The sequence below is a fragment of the Pteronotus mesoamericanus genome, unplaced genomic scaffold, assembly GCF_021234165.1.
Source record: "Pteronotus mesoamericanus isolate MK-2021 breed Mesoamerican mustached bat unplaced genomic scaffold, CSHL_Meso_final contig_65, whole genome shotgun sequence".
NCBI lineage: Eukaryota > Metazoa > Chordata > Mammalia > Chiroptera > Mormoopidae > Pteronotus > Pteronotus mesoamericanus.
This window is the reverse complement of record NW_026555228.1, coordinates 14,362,175-14,380,324: the sequence shown is the minus strand read 5'-3', so window position 1 is coordinate 14,380,324 and position 18,150 is coordinate 14,362,175. Positions and strand designations below refer to the sequence as shown.

Here is an 18,150-nt window from a genome sequence, read left to right as displayed (position 1 = left end):
AAATATCATTGTTTTGATCCTAGGTGATACCCACCCTGTATTTGTGTGGAATTTTATTAATTCAAGATGTTATAAAATATATAATATTCTGGAAAAAACACTGAATGGACCAAAAGTTGTCCCCAGCTAATAAAGCAAAGTAAAAACTATACATTAGAGCACCTGCTTTTAATTTAGGTGAAGAGTTGCCTTCCTGAGCTGGAAGCACCTCATGCTTCTAGAATTGCTGTCATCTTACAGGTACAAGTCTTTTCATCTCTTCTTGTTGCCCTTACATATCAACTCCCTCTGTTTACATACAATACACCCTCAACAAAAGCTTATCTTGCCAAATTCAATTAAGATAACCTGGTTTAAATATTGCTTTAAGAGAGCAGGCTAGCTATTTCACCTCAGGTTAAAGGGTGTCACAGCAGTAGCTGCTGTCATGTGACCTCAAGGGAGGTTCACCCTTGCTTCTCAGAAACTCCATGGAGATGCTGTACATAGAACACCCAGTTTGCACAATGTGTTCACCTGCACTGGGACAAGATCAAAGGGTACCTTCCTTTCCTGACTCAAGTGGACATTACTCTCTGGTATACCCACAGTAAACAAGTAATTGTAGCAGCAGTTTTCCAGTATAGACTGAATGTTGCTGTCCTCCTCTCCCTTCACCCCAATTCATATGTTGATACTTGAATCCCCAGTGTGATGTTACTTGAAGGTAGAGTGTTGGGGAATACTTAGGTTTCCTTGATGTCATGAGGACAGGGTGACCATCACGATTACCATTCTAGAAGCGCAAGACAGACGAGAACTCTCTTGCTACAATGTCAGGTAACGAAGAGAAGAAGGCCATCTGCAAGTAAGAAAAGAGCTCTCACCAGGGGAATTCACTGGGGCCATTGATTTCCAATTCCCGGTTGCCATAACTGTGCAGATGCAGTTTAAACCACCCAGTCAGTGGTATCTTGTTAGAGTAGCCGCAGCACACTAACACACACTTTGTCCCCCAACTCTGAAGCATACATCGGAAGGACTGGCCTCTACTCGCCATTGCCAAAGCCGCCACTGACCCACTGCATAGCATCCATGAAAATCACATCCCACTGAGGACTTGCAGTTTCCTAAAGTCCCAAACTGCCCAACTCCAGCAATTACTACCTAACTGCTCTCATAAGGAACACCTTCACCCATTCTTTTTAATTCACCTCTAGGTCAAATGGGTTCTTTGACATCTTACACATATATGAGAGCAACTTGCAGGCAATAAAAGTATACGAGTAGAGGCTGGATTTCCATTAGCATCCCCAGTACTAACACCGAAATTCCCAAGAGCAGATACTCCGCATGTGGTGGATAAAAGAGCCAGGAAACACAGGATGTAATTTCTAAAGGTTTAATTTCTCTTACTTCTTCAACAAATTAAGAACATCAAACTATAACATATTAATTTTACAAAACTGGAAACGAAGTGGAATAAAGAAAACTAAGACTGACCATATTTTTTTCCTGTTCTCTTACCACAAGAATTACACTTCGAGGACCTTTTGACATTAGGGATCCTTTTATATTTTACAAAACTGGAAACTAAGACGAACAACAAAAACTAAAACTGATCACACTATTTTTTTTCTATTCTCTTTCACTTTGGAATTCTTTTACACTTCGGATTCTTTTACGCTTTACAAAACTGGTCAGAGGAACAATGAAAACTAAGACTGATCATACTATTTCTTTTTTTCTATTCTATTACCTGAAGAATTTCAATTTGGGACTCTTTCATATTTCCAAGATTATGATCCCTCTTGTGATATTAAATATTCTGGCCTGGGGGACAAAAAGCCTCAGACTTCTCTAGGGGTCGCCCTGGGAGGTGCGCAGACTTTGGCAATAGCGGCAGCCAGGGCTGCCGCATCTCCTGCTTGGCCTCAGGGTTCTGTCTTCCTCATCGCGCAAAGCCTCTTCATAACAGTGTGGGTAGGCACTGGGAACGGTATCATTGAACTTCGCCCAAAACTCCAGCACTTTCTTCTTGGTGGTTTCAAGATGTGCTTGTGGGCCCCACAGGAACTCAAAGCGCGGAGGATCACTGCCAGGCACCTGGCGGTACTCCAGGTACTTGAGCCTCACCAAATCTTTGGTGATGAGCTTCCTGGGCTCCCCAAAGACGGAGTGCTTCCTCCCAGCGTACACGTGCATCACATTCAGTTTCCTCCAGAGCTCTTCCTCAGAGATACAGTTGCCATTCATGAAGATCACGGCCAGGATATTCATCAGGAGACCAGTCTTGGGTAGCCCCCTGCCAGGGCGCACCCTCCCATTATTGGGGAGCTTCAGTTTGCTGACGAGGACATACGAGTGACTGGGTGTGTCGGCCTCATTCAAGACCAAGGCGAAGACATTTTCAAAGCGCTCAGAGGCTTTCTTGAGCATCTCGGCAAATTGGTAGCGGTAGCTTGGCCCGACAATACGCAGCATGTCTCCCTTCAAAATGGTTTGTTTCATTTTATACTTGTACAGAATATACAGCTCCAAATTCACAATCTTGTTGTTGAAAACATCCATCTCTGAGCACTTGGTGCAGGCTGGGGCCTCAGAGGACTCTGCCATATCCTCATCGTGGGTACTGGAAGCTTCATCAGGCCCAGGACCCGGAGCGCCAGCTGGACTGGTGTGGGCCGATGTTCTCTGATGCTCCAGGGAAGTGCTCTGTGCCCCAGCCACAGGCAGGCTCTGGACACTAGCTTCACCCTGAGGAGAGGGGGAGGGAGTGGCCTCCTCTTCTGAGGCTGCAGGGCCCTCAGCATTGCCACAACTCTGCTTCTCATCTCGGGCCTGCTGGCGTTTCTTTCTGGCCCGGAGCTTGCTTTTCTGACCCCGAGGCATGATGACACGATGGTCAGGGACAGCAGGCAGGAGTCTGGCAGGAAGTCAGGAGATGCGGACACCTGGAGCACAGAGAATGAGATGGTGTGAGTGCCTTCAACAGGGAGATTGATGCTACCTTGGTTGTCCCCAGGGCCGCCTCTGCAGGATTCTGTGAGGGCAGTGTGTAGGAACCCTCAGGGCACCTGCTGTGGTCCCACCATCCCTGGAGAACTCTGTGCAGGCACTCAGAGGGAACCTCGGACCACAGCCTGCCAGCCCGGCCTGCCTAGGGTGTACTGAGATGACAGCCATGGGGATTGCAAGTGGGCACCGGGAGTTCTAGGATGTGAGGGTCTTCTCAGTTCACAATTAGAATCATCCTGTCAACTACTGGCAGGTCCTGGGCCCACTCTATTGTGTTGCAGGGGACTTGACACTTCACATCAAGCCGGCACATCCTGAGCCCCACGAGCAGAGACTGGAAAGGCTCCATAACACCTATGCCTGTCAGGGGGCACCCAACTGAGGGTTACGTGGAGCCCTCTCCTTCAAGGGCCGCGTGGCCCTCAGTTGTCATGCAGGATATCACCCGGTCTCAGGCACTGCATGGTATCCCTCCCTTCTCTGGACGGTGGCTGCACCCTGACAGGAAAGATCTATTCTCTCTTAGATGACATGTCAGTAAGTGAGGGTGAGCCTCAGCCTGGCAGGCCTGCCTTGAGCCTTCTGGTTCTGAATGCAAAGGTGAGACAGGATTTCGTGATCTCATTCAATGGCACGTGGTCCCTTCCAACTTTCTTTTGACTTTTGTCATAGCCTGCCTGCCTTCCTCCTGCCAGATTTTTCTGAGACCACCCCATCCCCCCAGGACGGTGAGAGACACCTCAGCTGCCCGTGTTCTCCAAAGATGAGAATGGGGGTTCCCTCAAACCTCACTGTGGCCATCCCGCAGATATCATGGTCCAGGGAACCCCTTAATTCCGGGGGAGACCTGCAAATCCCCCCAGTGCGGAGGGTACACCGTCGTTTTGGTTGGAAATATCTCACTCCCGCCACCCGGCAGCTCCCCTCCCCCACCCCCAACTCGGAGGACACGAAAGGAGCCAAGCAGTGTCCGTCATGTTCCCGAAGCCAAAGGTATCCCCGTCTGCCAGGAGGGCGGGTTTCCCGAGGTCCTCTGCCTCCTGCCACAGCTGGGATGCTTTGCTAACTTGAACCCCCTCCCCTCAAACCAAGCCTTTCGCCACCCCTGGGACCCTGCTGGCATAAGTGGCCTGACACCCTCGCCCATGGACTCCCAGGGCTGACCCAGTGACAAGGTCCCGGATGCGTCCCTGTTCGCGGTTGCCGATTTCTTCAGGATCCTCAGAGTTCCGACCTTCGTTGTGTTCAGGGCATGGGACAACCCTCTCCCTGGGTCCCCACCAGGGAAGCCTTCAACTTCCCGACCCATCTCTTAGGAAAGAGACGCTGACATCCACCTGTCTGCCATGTTTGACGCCCCCAAACCCCCACCCTGGGGGCTGCAGGCGGATCCTCGGACGGAATTTCTGCCCAGTTTCCTTGTCTTGACCCTTGCTAGGGTCTTCTTCGCCTGCCCCATTTGAACTGGGCCCCCACTTACGGCAAGGCTCACCCCTCGCTAAGACCTTGGGCTGGAATTCTCATCCGCGCGTCCGCTTGGCCCAGGGTTCCCTAAGCCTGAGAACAGGGGCAGGGCTGCGGCAGAGCCCCGGCTCCGGCGCCCGTGGTTCCCTCTTTCTTCATTCGGCCTCCTCACCTTGGCTGGAGATGGAGCCTGGTCGCCCTGCCTCGCCTGCCCTGAGGCGCCGCCCAAGGAACAGTCTCTCACCTCCCAAGACGCCCCAGGAGGAAGGAGCGCTATTGTTCAGGGCGCCAAAGAGAGGACCTCTCAAGGCTGGCTGCGGCGCGGAACCTCTTGCGCCCCCTCTGTTCTGGGGGTGGCGGGGACCCTCGGTCTGACCCAGGATTCTCAATGACAGCCCGCTCAGGACCTTGCATTCTTCCGTGGGCCACAGCCCTTACATCAAGACCCTCACCTCCCAGAGCTGTCCCAGCCGAGGTCACCCCACAGCCTAGATCTAAGAGCAGATGCGGGGAAGAGCCTGCGCGACCCTCTGGAAGCTTGTGTCATTCATCCCGGTCCTCCCCTGGGCTCATGTCTCTTGCACGAAAGGCTCCCTGGGAAAAGCCACATCCCTGCCAACCCTTGAGCACCTCCCTACTGCAACTGTGTCCCAGCAGTGATGTGAGCTGGGGAGGCTCAAGAACCAGGCAGGCAGAGGACGCGGGGTAGACGGTGGGCTCCCGGAGGAAAAAGAAAGGCAGGAGAAGAAACCACGTGAAGAAACTCAGGCACTTCTACTCCTTCCTTTTACCACCCAGACTTGCCCGTTCAGGCAACTTCTGTGTGCTAAAAGATTTACTGACTATAGGAAAAGGGCTGAGCCAGATAATTTTGTAAGATTCTATTGTACATGATCATATTTTTTACTGATATTTTATCTTTTCTTTCATTGTTCATATTTCTTAGTATTTTGCTATTCACGTGATTCTAGCTTGCATTCCAATCTGTACGTTGAGCACATTTTCTAAAAAATTGCCCAAGATATTCTTTGAAATAGTGAGAAGAAAAGCAAATAAAGATACACAAGGTCTGCTTCAAGGTGCGCTTCGGGGTGCTAGTGTGGGCGCAGTGTGTGCCTTGATGAGTTCAGACCAGGGGTCTGCTCTGGTTCTGTCACTTACCGCCTTGTGACTATCAGAATAGACAGGATCTTCAACTGTCCACTGAGTTTGATAAACCGTACATTCAAAGTCTGTGGGAACATAGGCATTGTATATTAAACATTGTTAAGATGACTGCCAATTAATGGGTACTTAATGAACGGCATTTACTTTTTTTACCCAGACACTATCATCCTAGGTAGGAATGGTTTGTATTTTTTTTCTTTCAATTATTCAGGATATATAAATTTAAAAAATGCAGTGTTTCCAAGCAAAAGAACAGTGAATCAGTCAAAATTTGCTTTAGAATATTAAAGGAAATAGCTGCTCCTTATTAGAGCATTTATTATTTTATATTGGGTGGTGCCATTTCTTCTTCCCCAAAGGATCGTACCTCAGAGTTCCTCACCAGTACCAACTCTTTCATGACTTTCCAGCTGTACTTACATGCTAACCACCTCTACTGTTCTTTTTTTTCCTCTCTCACATGAATATAGTCCTCTCTTATAATTCATTAATTATCCTTGGGATACCCTAATAAAACTACTCTTTTGATGCAGGTCTACCTGGCTCTACCAGTTCAAACCAAAAGGTGTCAACACAGAGGCTTCTGTGTGTCTTACCTCAATGTCGTTCACCACTCTCTGTAGAAGCTCCTGCACACAGTGTGTATCGAACCCCTTATTGGGTCCACGCTTTTCTTCCCAGGTATAATACTAGAGACCCCTTAACTCTTAGCTATGGGAGGCTGAGTTGTGTCCCCCAAAGTTCATGTTGATGTCAGATGATCGAGTGCATCAGAATGTCCCTGTTCTTGGAGACTGGGTCCTTAAAATGATGTTTAAGTCAAAATACAACCATTAGGGTGGGCCACCATTCAGTCCGAGTGGGTCTGTAATAGAAAGAGCTTAGGGTGCACAAGAAGATACCAGGCATGCACCCGCAGAAAAGGACAGCCACGTGAAGATGGTAGCCTTCTGGCAGCCAACGAGAGAGGCCTCAGAGCGAACCTGCCCTGCCTGGTCTTTGACTGTGGACTTCCAGCCTCCAGAACTGGGAGACAATCAGTTGTTTAAGCACCAGAGCCTGCAGCATTCTGCGAGGTCAGCCTGAGATAACAAATATATTGCCCCAGGTAGGCATTTACTTCTGGATTACCTGTCATTCTATACAAATGTATACCAGCAAGTTCAATGGCCTCCTATCTACCCCATGAGGTGAGGAAGGAATTTCCGCCATGTGGTTATGTAGTTCCCAAACTCACAACCCTGGACCCTGTCCAGATGACCCAGACAGCCATTTATCAATCATGTACACTCACAGGAAGGGGGAGGAGGACACCACATGTCCCCCAGTGGCACAGAGGGGTGCACTCAGGAAGAGTGAATCAACAGGGACTGCGGGAGGCAGCAGCGTTTGTGGTATCAAGAGGATGAGGTGAGCCCTAGTCGGCATGGCAGTATGTAACCAGATTGTTGGCAAAGCTCTCCGGCTGGGAGGGATCGGAATTTGCTACTGAGGAATAAGCAAGACCTGGGCCTTGTCCGCGTCCTAAAGATGGCTGAATGTCAGTGTCTTTACCTGCCAGGAACAAGTCTGGAGGGGAAATTGCACTTATGTGATTTCAGACCCTGCTGATTTCACGACCTGTCTAGACACTACATGATATTGGGTTTCTATATGAGACCTTACACCATGGTGCAGTTTTCCATTCCAGTACTTTTCTCTCTCAACTCAGACATCTCATCGGCACGTCTGGCCTCTGCTCATCAGCCCCACAACCTCATCTACTCCACCAGGTATCTTCATTTCAGATTACATCTGAAGGACTGACTTGAGGCGTCCCCAGAATTAAACTGCCCCGACTCAGAGAATTTACACTGGAATGGTTTCAACTGCAGCACCTCCCGAATCACCCCCCTCTTTTACTCAGCCCTAAATCATAGAGGGTGTGGTAACATCCTCCTTACATGATTATAGCTCCTGGCCAGTAAACCTCTATGAGCACAGGCTGGGTCTCTATCTCAGCATCCCCAGTGCTGGCGCAGAGCCTTCCACAAAACAAGCGCTCCGTATGAATGGCGAACAGAAGAGAAAGAGTGGAGGAGCTCCAACTTCTTAAGCGTTTCTATCTCCTACACTCTTTAATAAGCTAGGCATATTGATGTCTAAAAAAATTACGTCTACAAAACGAAAGACTGAAAGGAGGAAGAAGAATCAAGGATGATGATGTTTTACTTTTTTATTTTTTCTTAGTGCATTATCCCCAAAATTTTACTCTGGGGTTCCTTCACATTTCCACAAGATCCCCTTTTATAATGTCAGATGTTTTTTCTTCATGATAATGAAAAGTCATCAGACTTTTCTAGGAGTGGAGACGCTGGTGGCTGTGGCCACAGGATCATTTCTGCCTGTGGTACTACTGCCCACCCTGCGGGCCCCTCTGGCGGGCATTCTTTCTTCCTCCTCTCGCAAAGTTTCTTCATATTGTTACAAGAATGCACTTGGAATTGTAGGGTTGAGCTTAGCAAAAAATTCCAGGATCTTCATCTTGGTCGTTTCAGCACAAGCTTTGGAGCTCCACACGAACTCATAGGGTGCTGGATGACTCCCTGGCACCTGGCGGTACTCCACGTACTTGAACCTCACAAAGTCTTTGGTGATAAGCTTTCTAGGTTACCCTAAAATGAAGTTCTTCCTCCCAGCATATACCTGCGTGGAGTTTAGGAAGTCCCAGATTTCCTCTTCTGCGGCTCAGTTCCCATTCAGGAAAATCATGGCCAGGATACTCATCAGGAGATCAGTCTTGGAAAACCCCCTGCTAGGAAACACTCTCCCATTATTTGGGAGTTTCAGTTTCCTGACCAGGGCTTAAGAAGCCCAGGCTGCGTCCTTTTCTTTCAATTCGACTGCAAAGAGAGCCTTGATGATGTCAGAGGCTTTCTTGAGGATATCTGCAAATTGGTGCTGGTACATTTTGGTGACTCTCTTTAGCACGTCTTCTTTCAGAATGGGTTGTTTCATTTTTAACTTGTACAGAAGAAACTGTTGTAACGCTCTCACATCTCACATTTAGGGAATCACTGCATGAACATTCAGAAAGTGAATCTTCAGAGGAACATGAGTGATCCTCGTCTTGTCCCTTCTCATATGCAGTGTCGACATTTCCTGAAAAGGCAACTGCCGTGTTTAGGGTTTTCCGAGATGCCTGGGAATTGCTGGTTGACTCAGTAGCTGATGAACTCTGGCATTTACCTCTAAGACTGAAGATGAGGAAGAGGGGGGCTCTTCTTCTACTGGGGCTGCTTTCTGAAATTTACTGGGACTCTCAGATCCACCTTGGACCTGTTGGCATTTGTGACTGATGTGGCACTTATTTTTCTAATGCCTAGGCATGATGATTATGGTGGGGACCAGTCAGAAGTTTTGGTAGGAGGACAGGTGATGAGGCACCTGGACGAGGAAGGGTGAGAGTTGTGCACCTTCCTCATCGGAGCACCACTGTGATTGTTAGAAAGGCAACATTGGCAGTTCTGCTTGAGGCCACAGCTCCTCAAACCCACTGCACTTCTGTTCTAATCAGCCTGTGATGGGGAAGCCTGTAGCCTGTGTTCTGCCAGTCCCGCCTCGGGTGTGCTGAGATGACAGCAGGGACTGGCTGCCTCTGAGGTAGAGGAGCCTCTTATTTTATGTTCAAGAGAATGGTTTAAATATTGGCACATCGTGGGACTCACAAGAATTAGGGGAAAGGGATCCTCAGCCTATCCCCCTGTCCAGGTACCCGTAGTCCTGACTGTTCAGTAGAGTTTTCTGTACTGGTCTCTGTGGGCTGCTCAGGGCTCATGAAAGGTCCTTATTGTCCTTCACATTAGGTCTTGTGACCCCCCCATCATTAGCTGAGTAGTAGCTACAGCTTCAAACAAAGAATTTCACCTTCCATAGGTCAAATAAAAATACATACTGGGAGACCTTCCACTTAGACTTGGCACCCATGGACTACATCTTGGAGGGCGGAAACCAGGGCTGGGCCCCAGTCTATGTCAACCCCTCTATTTCTGCATGGATAGACCCTCAATCCTTGATTTCACAAGCTCTACCATGGTGAACAATTCCTTCCTGGCTCATAGACCTGCCCTCATACTTAGGCCTGTACCACCCTGAGACCCTAGAAGGCAGTGAGCATCTCCTCCTCTGACTATACCTGTCCTTGGTTTCCTGAGGCCGATTAAGGAATGATGTTTATGGTGTATTCACCGTGGTGGGTATGTGGTTCCCCGGGTCCTTGTGATACTCACATTGGCCTCAGGAAAACCTAGAAACCTCCCTCTACTGACCTCAGGCCACAGTCCTTACACTAAGACCCTCACCCAATAGACACATCATAGGAGGAACTATGTCACATCATGTCAACAATGCCCAGGTATCCATGGCATCTAAGGATGCCAGAGTGCTGTGTGGCCCTCTTAGTTCTGGGACTGGAGGTCCCCTAATTCCTCACTCTGGGTCCTCACTGTAACTCCTGGAAGGACTTGGAACTCTTTTCTTCACTTACCTGAGGCCCCTTCCATTAGACCAAGGCCCTCACATCTCTGTCACACTATTGAAGGAGTCCGTCTCACTCTTCTGCCCAAGGCATCCCCGGGTTGATGGCTTGGCAGTCTGCGTGCCGCCTCACGGACCTGGAGTCTGTGTTCCCCCACCTCTCATCCAGGGTTCTACCCTTGTATCTGAATGACCTGGGATGCCTCCCTTGGCTCTCCTCATTCTCAGCAGCAAAACACAATCTCTGCCTTTCTTCCTTTGGTCCTCCTATTTATTTTCTTATTTTATTACTTATTCCCCGGGCTGCATAGTCCAAATCACTATCTTGAGTGTGAAGTCTGTGTTTTGAGGTCTCGGAATTCATTTTGGTGCATAAGCAGGAAAATGAACTAAGTGACATGAGGTTTGCTTCAGACTTGACGGAGTGGCACAGCATGGACTCTGGAGGAAATCAGAGCCAGAGTCAAGCCCAGCTCTGCCACTTTGCAGAGTGGAATGTCAGACTATTCCAGGACTTTTACCAGCAAAGCGATTCTGATAGTCTGTCGTGAAGGACTATGGGCATTCAAATATGTAACAAATAAACCACCTGGCCTGCGTTAGGCTACTTTGACATTTTTAATGCATGAATTTTATTACTAAGATGATGTCTGGCCCCCAATAATAAAAGTCTTAGCTTACAGAACGTTATTTCTGTCCTCTATGGGAGAATATGCAACTGTACACAACGTGGATATCACATTGGCCTAAGTGTTGCAGAGCAAGTAGAATGAAGCAGAATTTCCCCATCACAGCATGTGTTATTCACATGGGTGTGAGGTCCTCTTATCCAACGGGATGCAACTCAAAGTCCTCATGTCTCAGGACTGAAAACTTCTGTCCAAGGTGCCTTCTGAAGAAAAGCACCCGCAATTTTATTCATTTCATAATCACTGTAAATAGAGCCCTCCCTTAGAATTTGACAAATTCCAGGCAAATTCCCTAAGGAAAATGCCATTTTCCTGCAGCGAGCCCTGCCTCTCCCACACCATGAAAGGAGTCACTGTCCACTGCCTTCTCGGCATCTCACTTCAAGAGACTATCACCCTTATTTCTTATAAAAACTCGGGACACGTTCTGCCAAAACCACCTAGCTCATGCCCTGTGTTCACCTGCTCTGGGACAAGTGCACAGGACCCCTTCCAGCCTGGACCCAGGTGGAGAGTCTTCCCAGGTTTTCCCTCATCCCAAAGGAACCTTTAAGATCTGTTGTCCCCTCCAAGCTCGGTCAATCAACTCTGAGAGCCATCCTGTGAGGGATGGGGCCCACCCTCCGCTCCACAGCTTCCTGAAGCCCACCATGCAGCCCAGGTGAATATTACCTGTCCCCCACCCCCAGGGACTGGCTGTTTCCCAAGGCCCAACACTGCCTTGACCACACGATGGACAATAAACTGCTCTCATCCCCAACACCCCGTCTCCACGCCACTGCTATTTAATTGTCATTTACTCATTTCTTACAACGCATGCCACCATCCTTCCCATAAGACCAATGCTGCTGCTAGACTCTCACTGCTATGGGCGGCAGCTTGGTCTGCTTTTTCTTACCATTGCCGGTACCATTAGAGAGTTCCAAAGAACAACTGGTCTATTAATGCTGGAAGGTAAAAGAAGGACATGAGCAAAAAGGAAATACATTCCAATTTAATTTCTCAAACAGTTTGAAGAATTAAGCTGATCCATGTATATTTTTTTTAATATTACAGGAAGAAAAATGAGAATAAAGCAAAGTAAGAATTAAAAACCCTTTACTTTTGTTTCACCATTGTGTATAGCCAAGTTTTTCCTGTAAGTTTTTTCACACTTGCACAGAAAATACTATTCTTATTCCATATTACCTTGCTCAGTACCAAAATGAATATTGAAGGCTTCTCAATCAATTTGCACAAACGGAACTCTTGATCTTAAATCTCAAATGTAATAAATGTGGCATCAAGGCATTAATACAACTTAGATGTGTAAGGAAAGAAACCTTCAATGAGAAGGAACATCATTTAAAAATATATATAGGCTAAAGGGTACTCATCTACAGAAGAAAAAGAAACCAAACAAGTACATGTTTTGTTCCCTCCAGAGCCCACTATGCTCCACTAGTTAGAAATGTGACTACTCTCCTCAAAGGCAAGGTGACACGCCTGCCCCACGCCTCCCTACTTGTGAGAGGAGCTGCTCTACTTGGCCCTGGAAGGGGCAGTGCCCTTCTCAAAAGAGGCAACCATGGCTGCAGCCGTGAGCCATGCTCTGTCTTCCTCATGTCTCAATGCTTTCTCAAACAGGTTGGGGAAGGCAGAGGGGACAGTGCCATTGATCTTGGCCAGGAACTCCAGCACTTTTATCTTGCTGGTCTCAACGTAGGCTCTTGGGCCCCACTGAAATGCATAGCGTGGAAGACGACTGCCGGGCATCCGGTGGTACTCCAGGTACCGTTGCTGTACCAGATCCTTGGTGATGAACTCCCTGGGCTCCCCCACGATGACGTGCCTCGTCCCCGGATGGATCCCGAACACACCGAGGAACTCCCAGATCTCCTCCTCAGTGGCGTGGTTGCCCTTCATGAAGATCACCCCCAGGAGAGCATTGAGGAGCCCGGTTTTGGGCACCACCTCGTCATCGCACAGGTCTCCCTCAATCGGGAGGCCCAGCTTGTTGACAAAGGCATAGGTGTGGCTGTTGGGGGTGACAGCCTTCAGCTCAAGGCCAAAGATCAGCTCCAGGCGCTCACAGGCTCTCCGGAGGACCTCAGGGTACTGCTCCTTGAACTTCCTGCCGACGATCCTCAGCAGCGCCGCCTGCGTGATGGGCTCCTTCCTTTGAAGCTTCTCCAGCAGGAACTGCACCAGCCTGCACACCCTCCTGTTGAGAGGATCTCTGCGAGCCCTCCGAGAGGAGAGTGCTGCCCGGGAGGCCCTTGCACTTTCCTCATCTTGGCTCTTGGCAGCTTCATGAGATCTTGGGCACGACACGCCTTCCCCAGGAGAGCTAGTGGCCCGGGCTCGCTGAGGCTTCTGGGATGGACCAGGGGCAGAGGAGCTCGTGGGAGACTCCCCAGAAAGAGGAAAGGAGGCGGACTCTTCAGCCTCTGCCGCGGCGGCTTGGGCGCCCTTGACACTCTGAGACGCACTTTGCGCCTGCAGGCGTTTCTCGTGGGCACGGACCTTACTCTTCTGCCCCCGAGGCATGATGACAACGGTCAGGACCAGCAGGCACCAGTGTGGGCAGGAGAGTAGGTGACGTCGGCACCTAGGGGAGGGAGAATGAGTTGGTGTGTGCCCTCCACCGTGGATTTAACCAAGGCCGCCTCTGCAGGGCCTGAGGGCACTGCTCTAGGAGCCCCCAGGAGCCTCCTGTTCTCAGAAGCCTGGCCCCTGACAACCCTGCCGAGGAGGGGAGAGAGAGCCCTAGGCCAGAGCCTTCGAGTCCTGCCTGGGTGCTCCTCGGGTGAGTACAGGGGCTGGCAGGGGTGACGTGTGTCCCTGGCTTTGGGGTGCTCTCCGTTCACACTCAGGGTCATGGAGTTAATTATTAACATGACCCAGGTCCCACTCCCAGCTGTTGCTCTGAATTAGACACTTCACACCCCCGAGATGCCACAAGAACGAATTGAGATGGTGTTGCTGGCAAGGACACCCAGAATGGCTATGCCTCTGGAGGCCTGTCCGTCCTGGACTTTGCGGGGGCCCCAGCTCTCACTCCCACTTCTCACACGGACGCTCAGTAGGCCCTCAGCGCCCTCCTTTCTGCTGACTGCTGGCTTTACCGTCATCACACCTTCACGGTGGGTCTCCCCTCATCCTCACTCAGTTTCCCTGGCTGGCACGGCCAGGGCCAGGGCCTCCTCTGCCTCTGTGCTCCAGTCACGCTAAGGTCGGCGCCCAGCCAAGAGCCGGAGGAGGAACTCAGTTTGGCCTTGTCTGGGTGCTTTGGCCTGCTTTTTCCAAATGTATGGACACACCACCAAATGGACCTCCGTTGTCAGTGCTCCCAAAGGCCTCCCTCCAACCCGGTTTGACCCCGGGCGCGGGCATCTACGGTTCCTCGCACTGCTAAGCGCTGATCCCACCGCTCAGCGGAAGACTTGCCCCCCACCCCGCACGCCCCCGCCACCGTGATCCCGGAGGGTTTTAAGGGGCCCTTCGGCTTGATGAATGCCTGGGCCTCCTTGGTTGGCAGCACATAGGGATTCCGGGCAGTCCTCCCTGTTATGGACTGAGAGGTCCACGAATCTTCATGCTCCTCAACCTGAATCTTCCCCCGACCTGCACATCATCTCTTGTCACCTGCTGCCAACCTCTAGTCCAGGGCCCCCACCTCAGTGACTCTCCTGAGGGCCAAGGGAGAGAGCACCCCGGTCCTTACACCGGCCCGGACCCTCGCAGGCCAATGTCAGGAGCAGGTCCCCGTTTGCCCTGTTAGGGAGTTCAGGGTGCCTGCCTTCTTCACGAAGTTCTCCTCTTTTCCTCTAAGGGACCGGGCATTTCTCTGTCAGCTCGAGCTTAGCCAGAGTCCACTGCCCTTGACTGGGGCCTCTATTCGCCGGGAACGCAAGGATCTTTGGGCCTGACTGCCATGTTGGGGCCTCCAGGGCGGAGCGAAGGGCATGGCAGGGCGGGGCGGGGCGGGGCGGGGCGGGGCGGGGCGGAGTGGGTCTCTGAGGCCCCCTCTTTTCAGGGGAACGGGACTGGAGTGGCCTGGCGCGCATCCCCACAGTCCCCACTCAGGACAGCGTACACCTTGACGCTGACAGGACGTGGGGTTCCTCCCTCGGGTCACCCTGGACAGCAGCTGTCTGACAAGGCCTCGTCCCTAGCAGAGTGGCTCGCAGGAAGTCCTGCCGGGACACTTCCGGCCAGGCGGGATGGGCCAGCCGGAAGCGGGGGCTTGTTCATGGCGGGCAGCATCGTGCAGGCTTTGCACTCAAGGGACTGTCATCGGTTCTTAGCAGGTACTGAGAGTTTTCCGCCTGCTGTGCGGGGTCCTCGGGCTTCAGTCCCCGGCCCTCATTCTCCTCAGAACCCCAGTGGGCAACAAGTGGGGGCCATACCTGGCACCTCCCAAGATGGACAGTAATGGTTGTTCCCCTCCTCCCCGTGTCCATGCCTTCCCTGGGCTCCTGGCAGGTGCTGGGCCACCGCCCCTGAGTTGTCCTGGTTGGTACCCCTTCTATCAAGGCCTCGACTCCCCAAGACTGCTACTCAGTGTACAGTGCACAACGGGCCACTGCGACCTGCGGCCACTCAGACATGGCGGCAGGGTCTGCGACCCCAGTGGGCTCCCGTGTTCTGGGAGGGGCCGCCTGCCCTGAGTCAGGCAGCCTGCGATTCTTCCCTTTGGGACGTCAAAGCCTTCCTTTCCTGACCAGGTCCCTCAGGAACCCCGTGGGAAAATGGGATGCTCCTTAGCCCGACAGCTCTGCCCGGGCTCGCCCTTGGCTGACAGCAGTGTCATTGTTCAATGTTTCTAATAGAATTTCTCTCCACATGCATACCTATTGTGCTATTATTTTCTATTACCTTTTTGCTTTTTCATATTTTTGACAAAACATTATATATTACAAAATGTGATGTTTTGATATATGCACACGTTGTCAAATAATTACTCCACTCAAAGTATTTAAGATATCACTACCTCCTATAGTTACCATTTTGTGTGTGTGTTGTGAAAAGTCCTAGTATTTTTGAGAACACAAAGAAACTAAAATGATATCATGTTAAGTTAATTAAGGCCAACACAGAAAGATAAATATTCCATAATATGTTATAAGTGGAATCTATTTTAAAAAGTCACTTTCATAGTATTAGAATGGGAATGGTGGTTACTAGAGGCAGGAGTATGGGGGTGGTGAAGGAAAAGTGGAGATATTGATCAAAGGGTACAAATTTTCCTTTACAATATCAGGAAGTTCTGGAAACCTGCAAAGCATAGTGACAGTGGTTAATAATAATGTTTTATACATACTTGAAATTTTCTAAGACACTATATCTCAGAAGTTCTCACTATTCTATTTTCATTTTACCCTACATTTTGTTAAAATGGCTATTTTAGAAAGCCCAGTCTTTACCAACAAAAAGTTTCAAGTGGTTATTAGGACAATCTCTGGAGTCATACTACCTTAACAGGCCCAAAATTTGGGGTTGTCTTGATATTACCCCATGGTCCTAGCATGCAGACTCTGAAGTGCTGTCTCAGGTTCCTTCAATGAAGTAGTAAAAATTGATTGTTCCAGGGCATGTTGGAAGAATCAAAGGCATAACTTTAAAAATTTTCCTCCAGCCAATCCTGTCTTCTGTAGACCTGTCTCAACTTCAGGGCACGCCCTCAACTGTACCCACACGAATGCTAGTTCAATATAGACTTACTGCCCCTCAGGGGTTTCTCCTTAATTTTTTACTGTTATTATTGATACTGTTTTGTTTATTCTTTCTTTAGTTTGTCCAGGGTGGTTGATTTTATACACAAGAAATAGCAGCTTAAGTTTGGTTGTCATCCTGGAAGCTGTGGGTAAGGCACCGAATCTGCAAATAATATAACAATTGGCATGTTTACAATATTCTGTTTCCCTGAGTAAACATATTATACTGCTCTATTTAGGACATTTCCCCCTCTAATTCTCTTAGTAAATTTTTATGGTTTCCTCCATAAAGATCTTGTAGAGCTTTGTAAAGTTTTGTTTTAGGTACCCTTCAGATATTGTTTCAGTTTTGACTGGTATATTGTTCTTTATATGTTCTAATTAGTTATTGATTACGTGTGACCAAGCTTCTGATTTTGCTCCAGTAATTTCCTATATACTAGCTTTTTGATGTATTTCTGATATATTTGAATATTGTGTTTGCCTATTTGTTTATTTTTAATTATAGTGTCATATTGGTACTATTATTATATTTCTTTTAGTTATTCATACATCTTATTTATTTTATTATTCTTGTGCATGGTTGTGTCCTGTCATACTCTCACATCCAGGTTTGTGGCATTATACCTCTGTGTGCTTTTCCCAACTTTATTGGGAACGATTATAATTTATCACACTTATGTATATTTGGTGATGATTTTATGATATGAAAATTCCATTCTTAGAAGTTTGCATGAATTTTTGTTGAATTTTTATCAAAAGCTTTTTCTTTATTCTCACACATGATCAAATGCTTTTTCTCTCCTATTTTTTATTGCAGAGAATTTTGATTCATTTTTTCTAATGTGCTATCATCTTTGCATTCCTTTGACACAGCCTATTTCTTTATTAATTCACCACTGTATTTCATATGGTATACAGTTAAGACATTTGTCTACTATATATGAGTGAGCTTGGCTCACATGTTCTTTTTTCAGGGTATCCTTATCTGTTCTTTGTCCCAAAGAGGGCTAGCCACTAGAATGGATGAGTCATTTCCCATTTTTTAGTGTGGTTTGGAAGAGTTTATATAAACTTTTTATTTGTTTCTCCTTCACCTCCAAATTTGATTGGTCTGGGAATATTTTTAGGGTTCCTTGGATTTTAACTACAATTTTAGCTTTGTATTATTATGTTTTCAATTTCTTTATTGACCTATTTAATCATTTATATTTTACTAAAATATTCCAGTTCAATTGGATTTTTAAATTTAAAGGCATGCTATTTATAATAAAATCATGTTATCATTGAAATTCTAAAACATATACAACAGTATGTAGAATAATGAACCCAATATAACTGACACTCAGCATCAACAATCCTTAATGTTAATAGAAAGAAATTTAAGCAGATTAAAGTTTATATATTTGTTTGTTTGTTTATTGGTAACACTATTCCAGAGGTGACACTGTGCACTTTCCATTAAGATATTCACAATGTCTCCTATGTTCTTTGTGTTGATGTTGGAAGACATTGAGGATCATTGCCCTCATCCATTAATCAATTAGAGAGATACAGAATGGTAATTTTATCATTCCTTTCTGTTTATTAGCTAAAATAATTCTTTAGGTTGGATCTTT

The 18,150-nt window shown here is 48.3% G+C and overlaps 2 protein-coding genes and 1 pseudogene across 2 annotated transcripts; all 3 read right to left on the bottom strand.

The window, feature by feature from the left end:
• Window positions 1–1,839: 1,839 nt before the first annotated feature.
• Window positions 1,840–2,871, bottom strand: LOC129076871 (melanoma-associated antigen B5-like). Its single transcript, XM_054581011.1, has one exon. The coding sequence runs from the start codon at window positions 2,869–2,871 to the stop codon at window positions 1,840–1,842; it is 1,032 nt and encodes a 343-aa protein (XP_054436986.1).
• Window positions 2,872–7,956: 5,085 nt separating this feature from the next.
• Window positions 7,957–10,507, bottom strand: LOC129076870 (melanoma-associated antigen B3-like; annotated as a pseudogene).
• Window positions 10,508–12,353: 1,846 nt separating this feature from the next.
• Window positions 12,354–13,361, bottom strand: LOC129076869 (melanoma-associated antigen B1-like). The gene has a single exon (XM_054581010.1). It carries the CDS (start codon window positions 13,359–13,361, stop codon window positions 12,354–12,356), a length of 1,008 nt encoding a protein of 335 aa, XP_054436985.1.
• Between the last annotated feature and the right edge of the window lie 4,789 nt (window positions 13,362–18,150).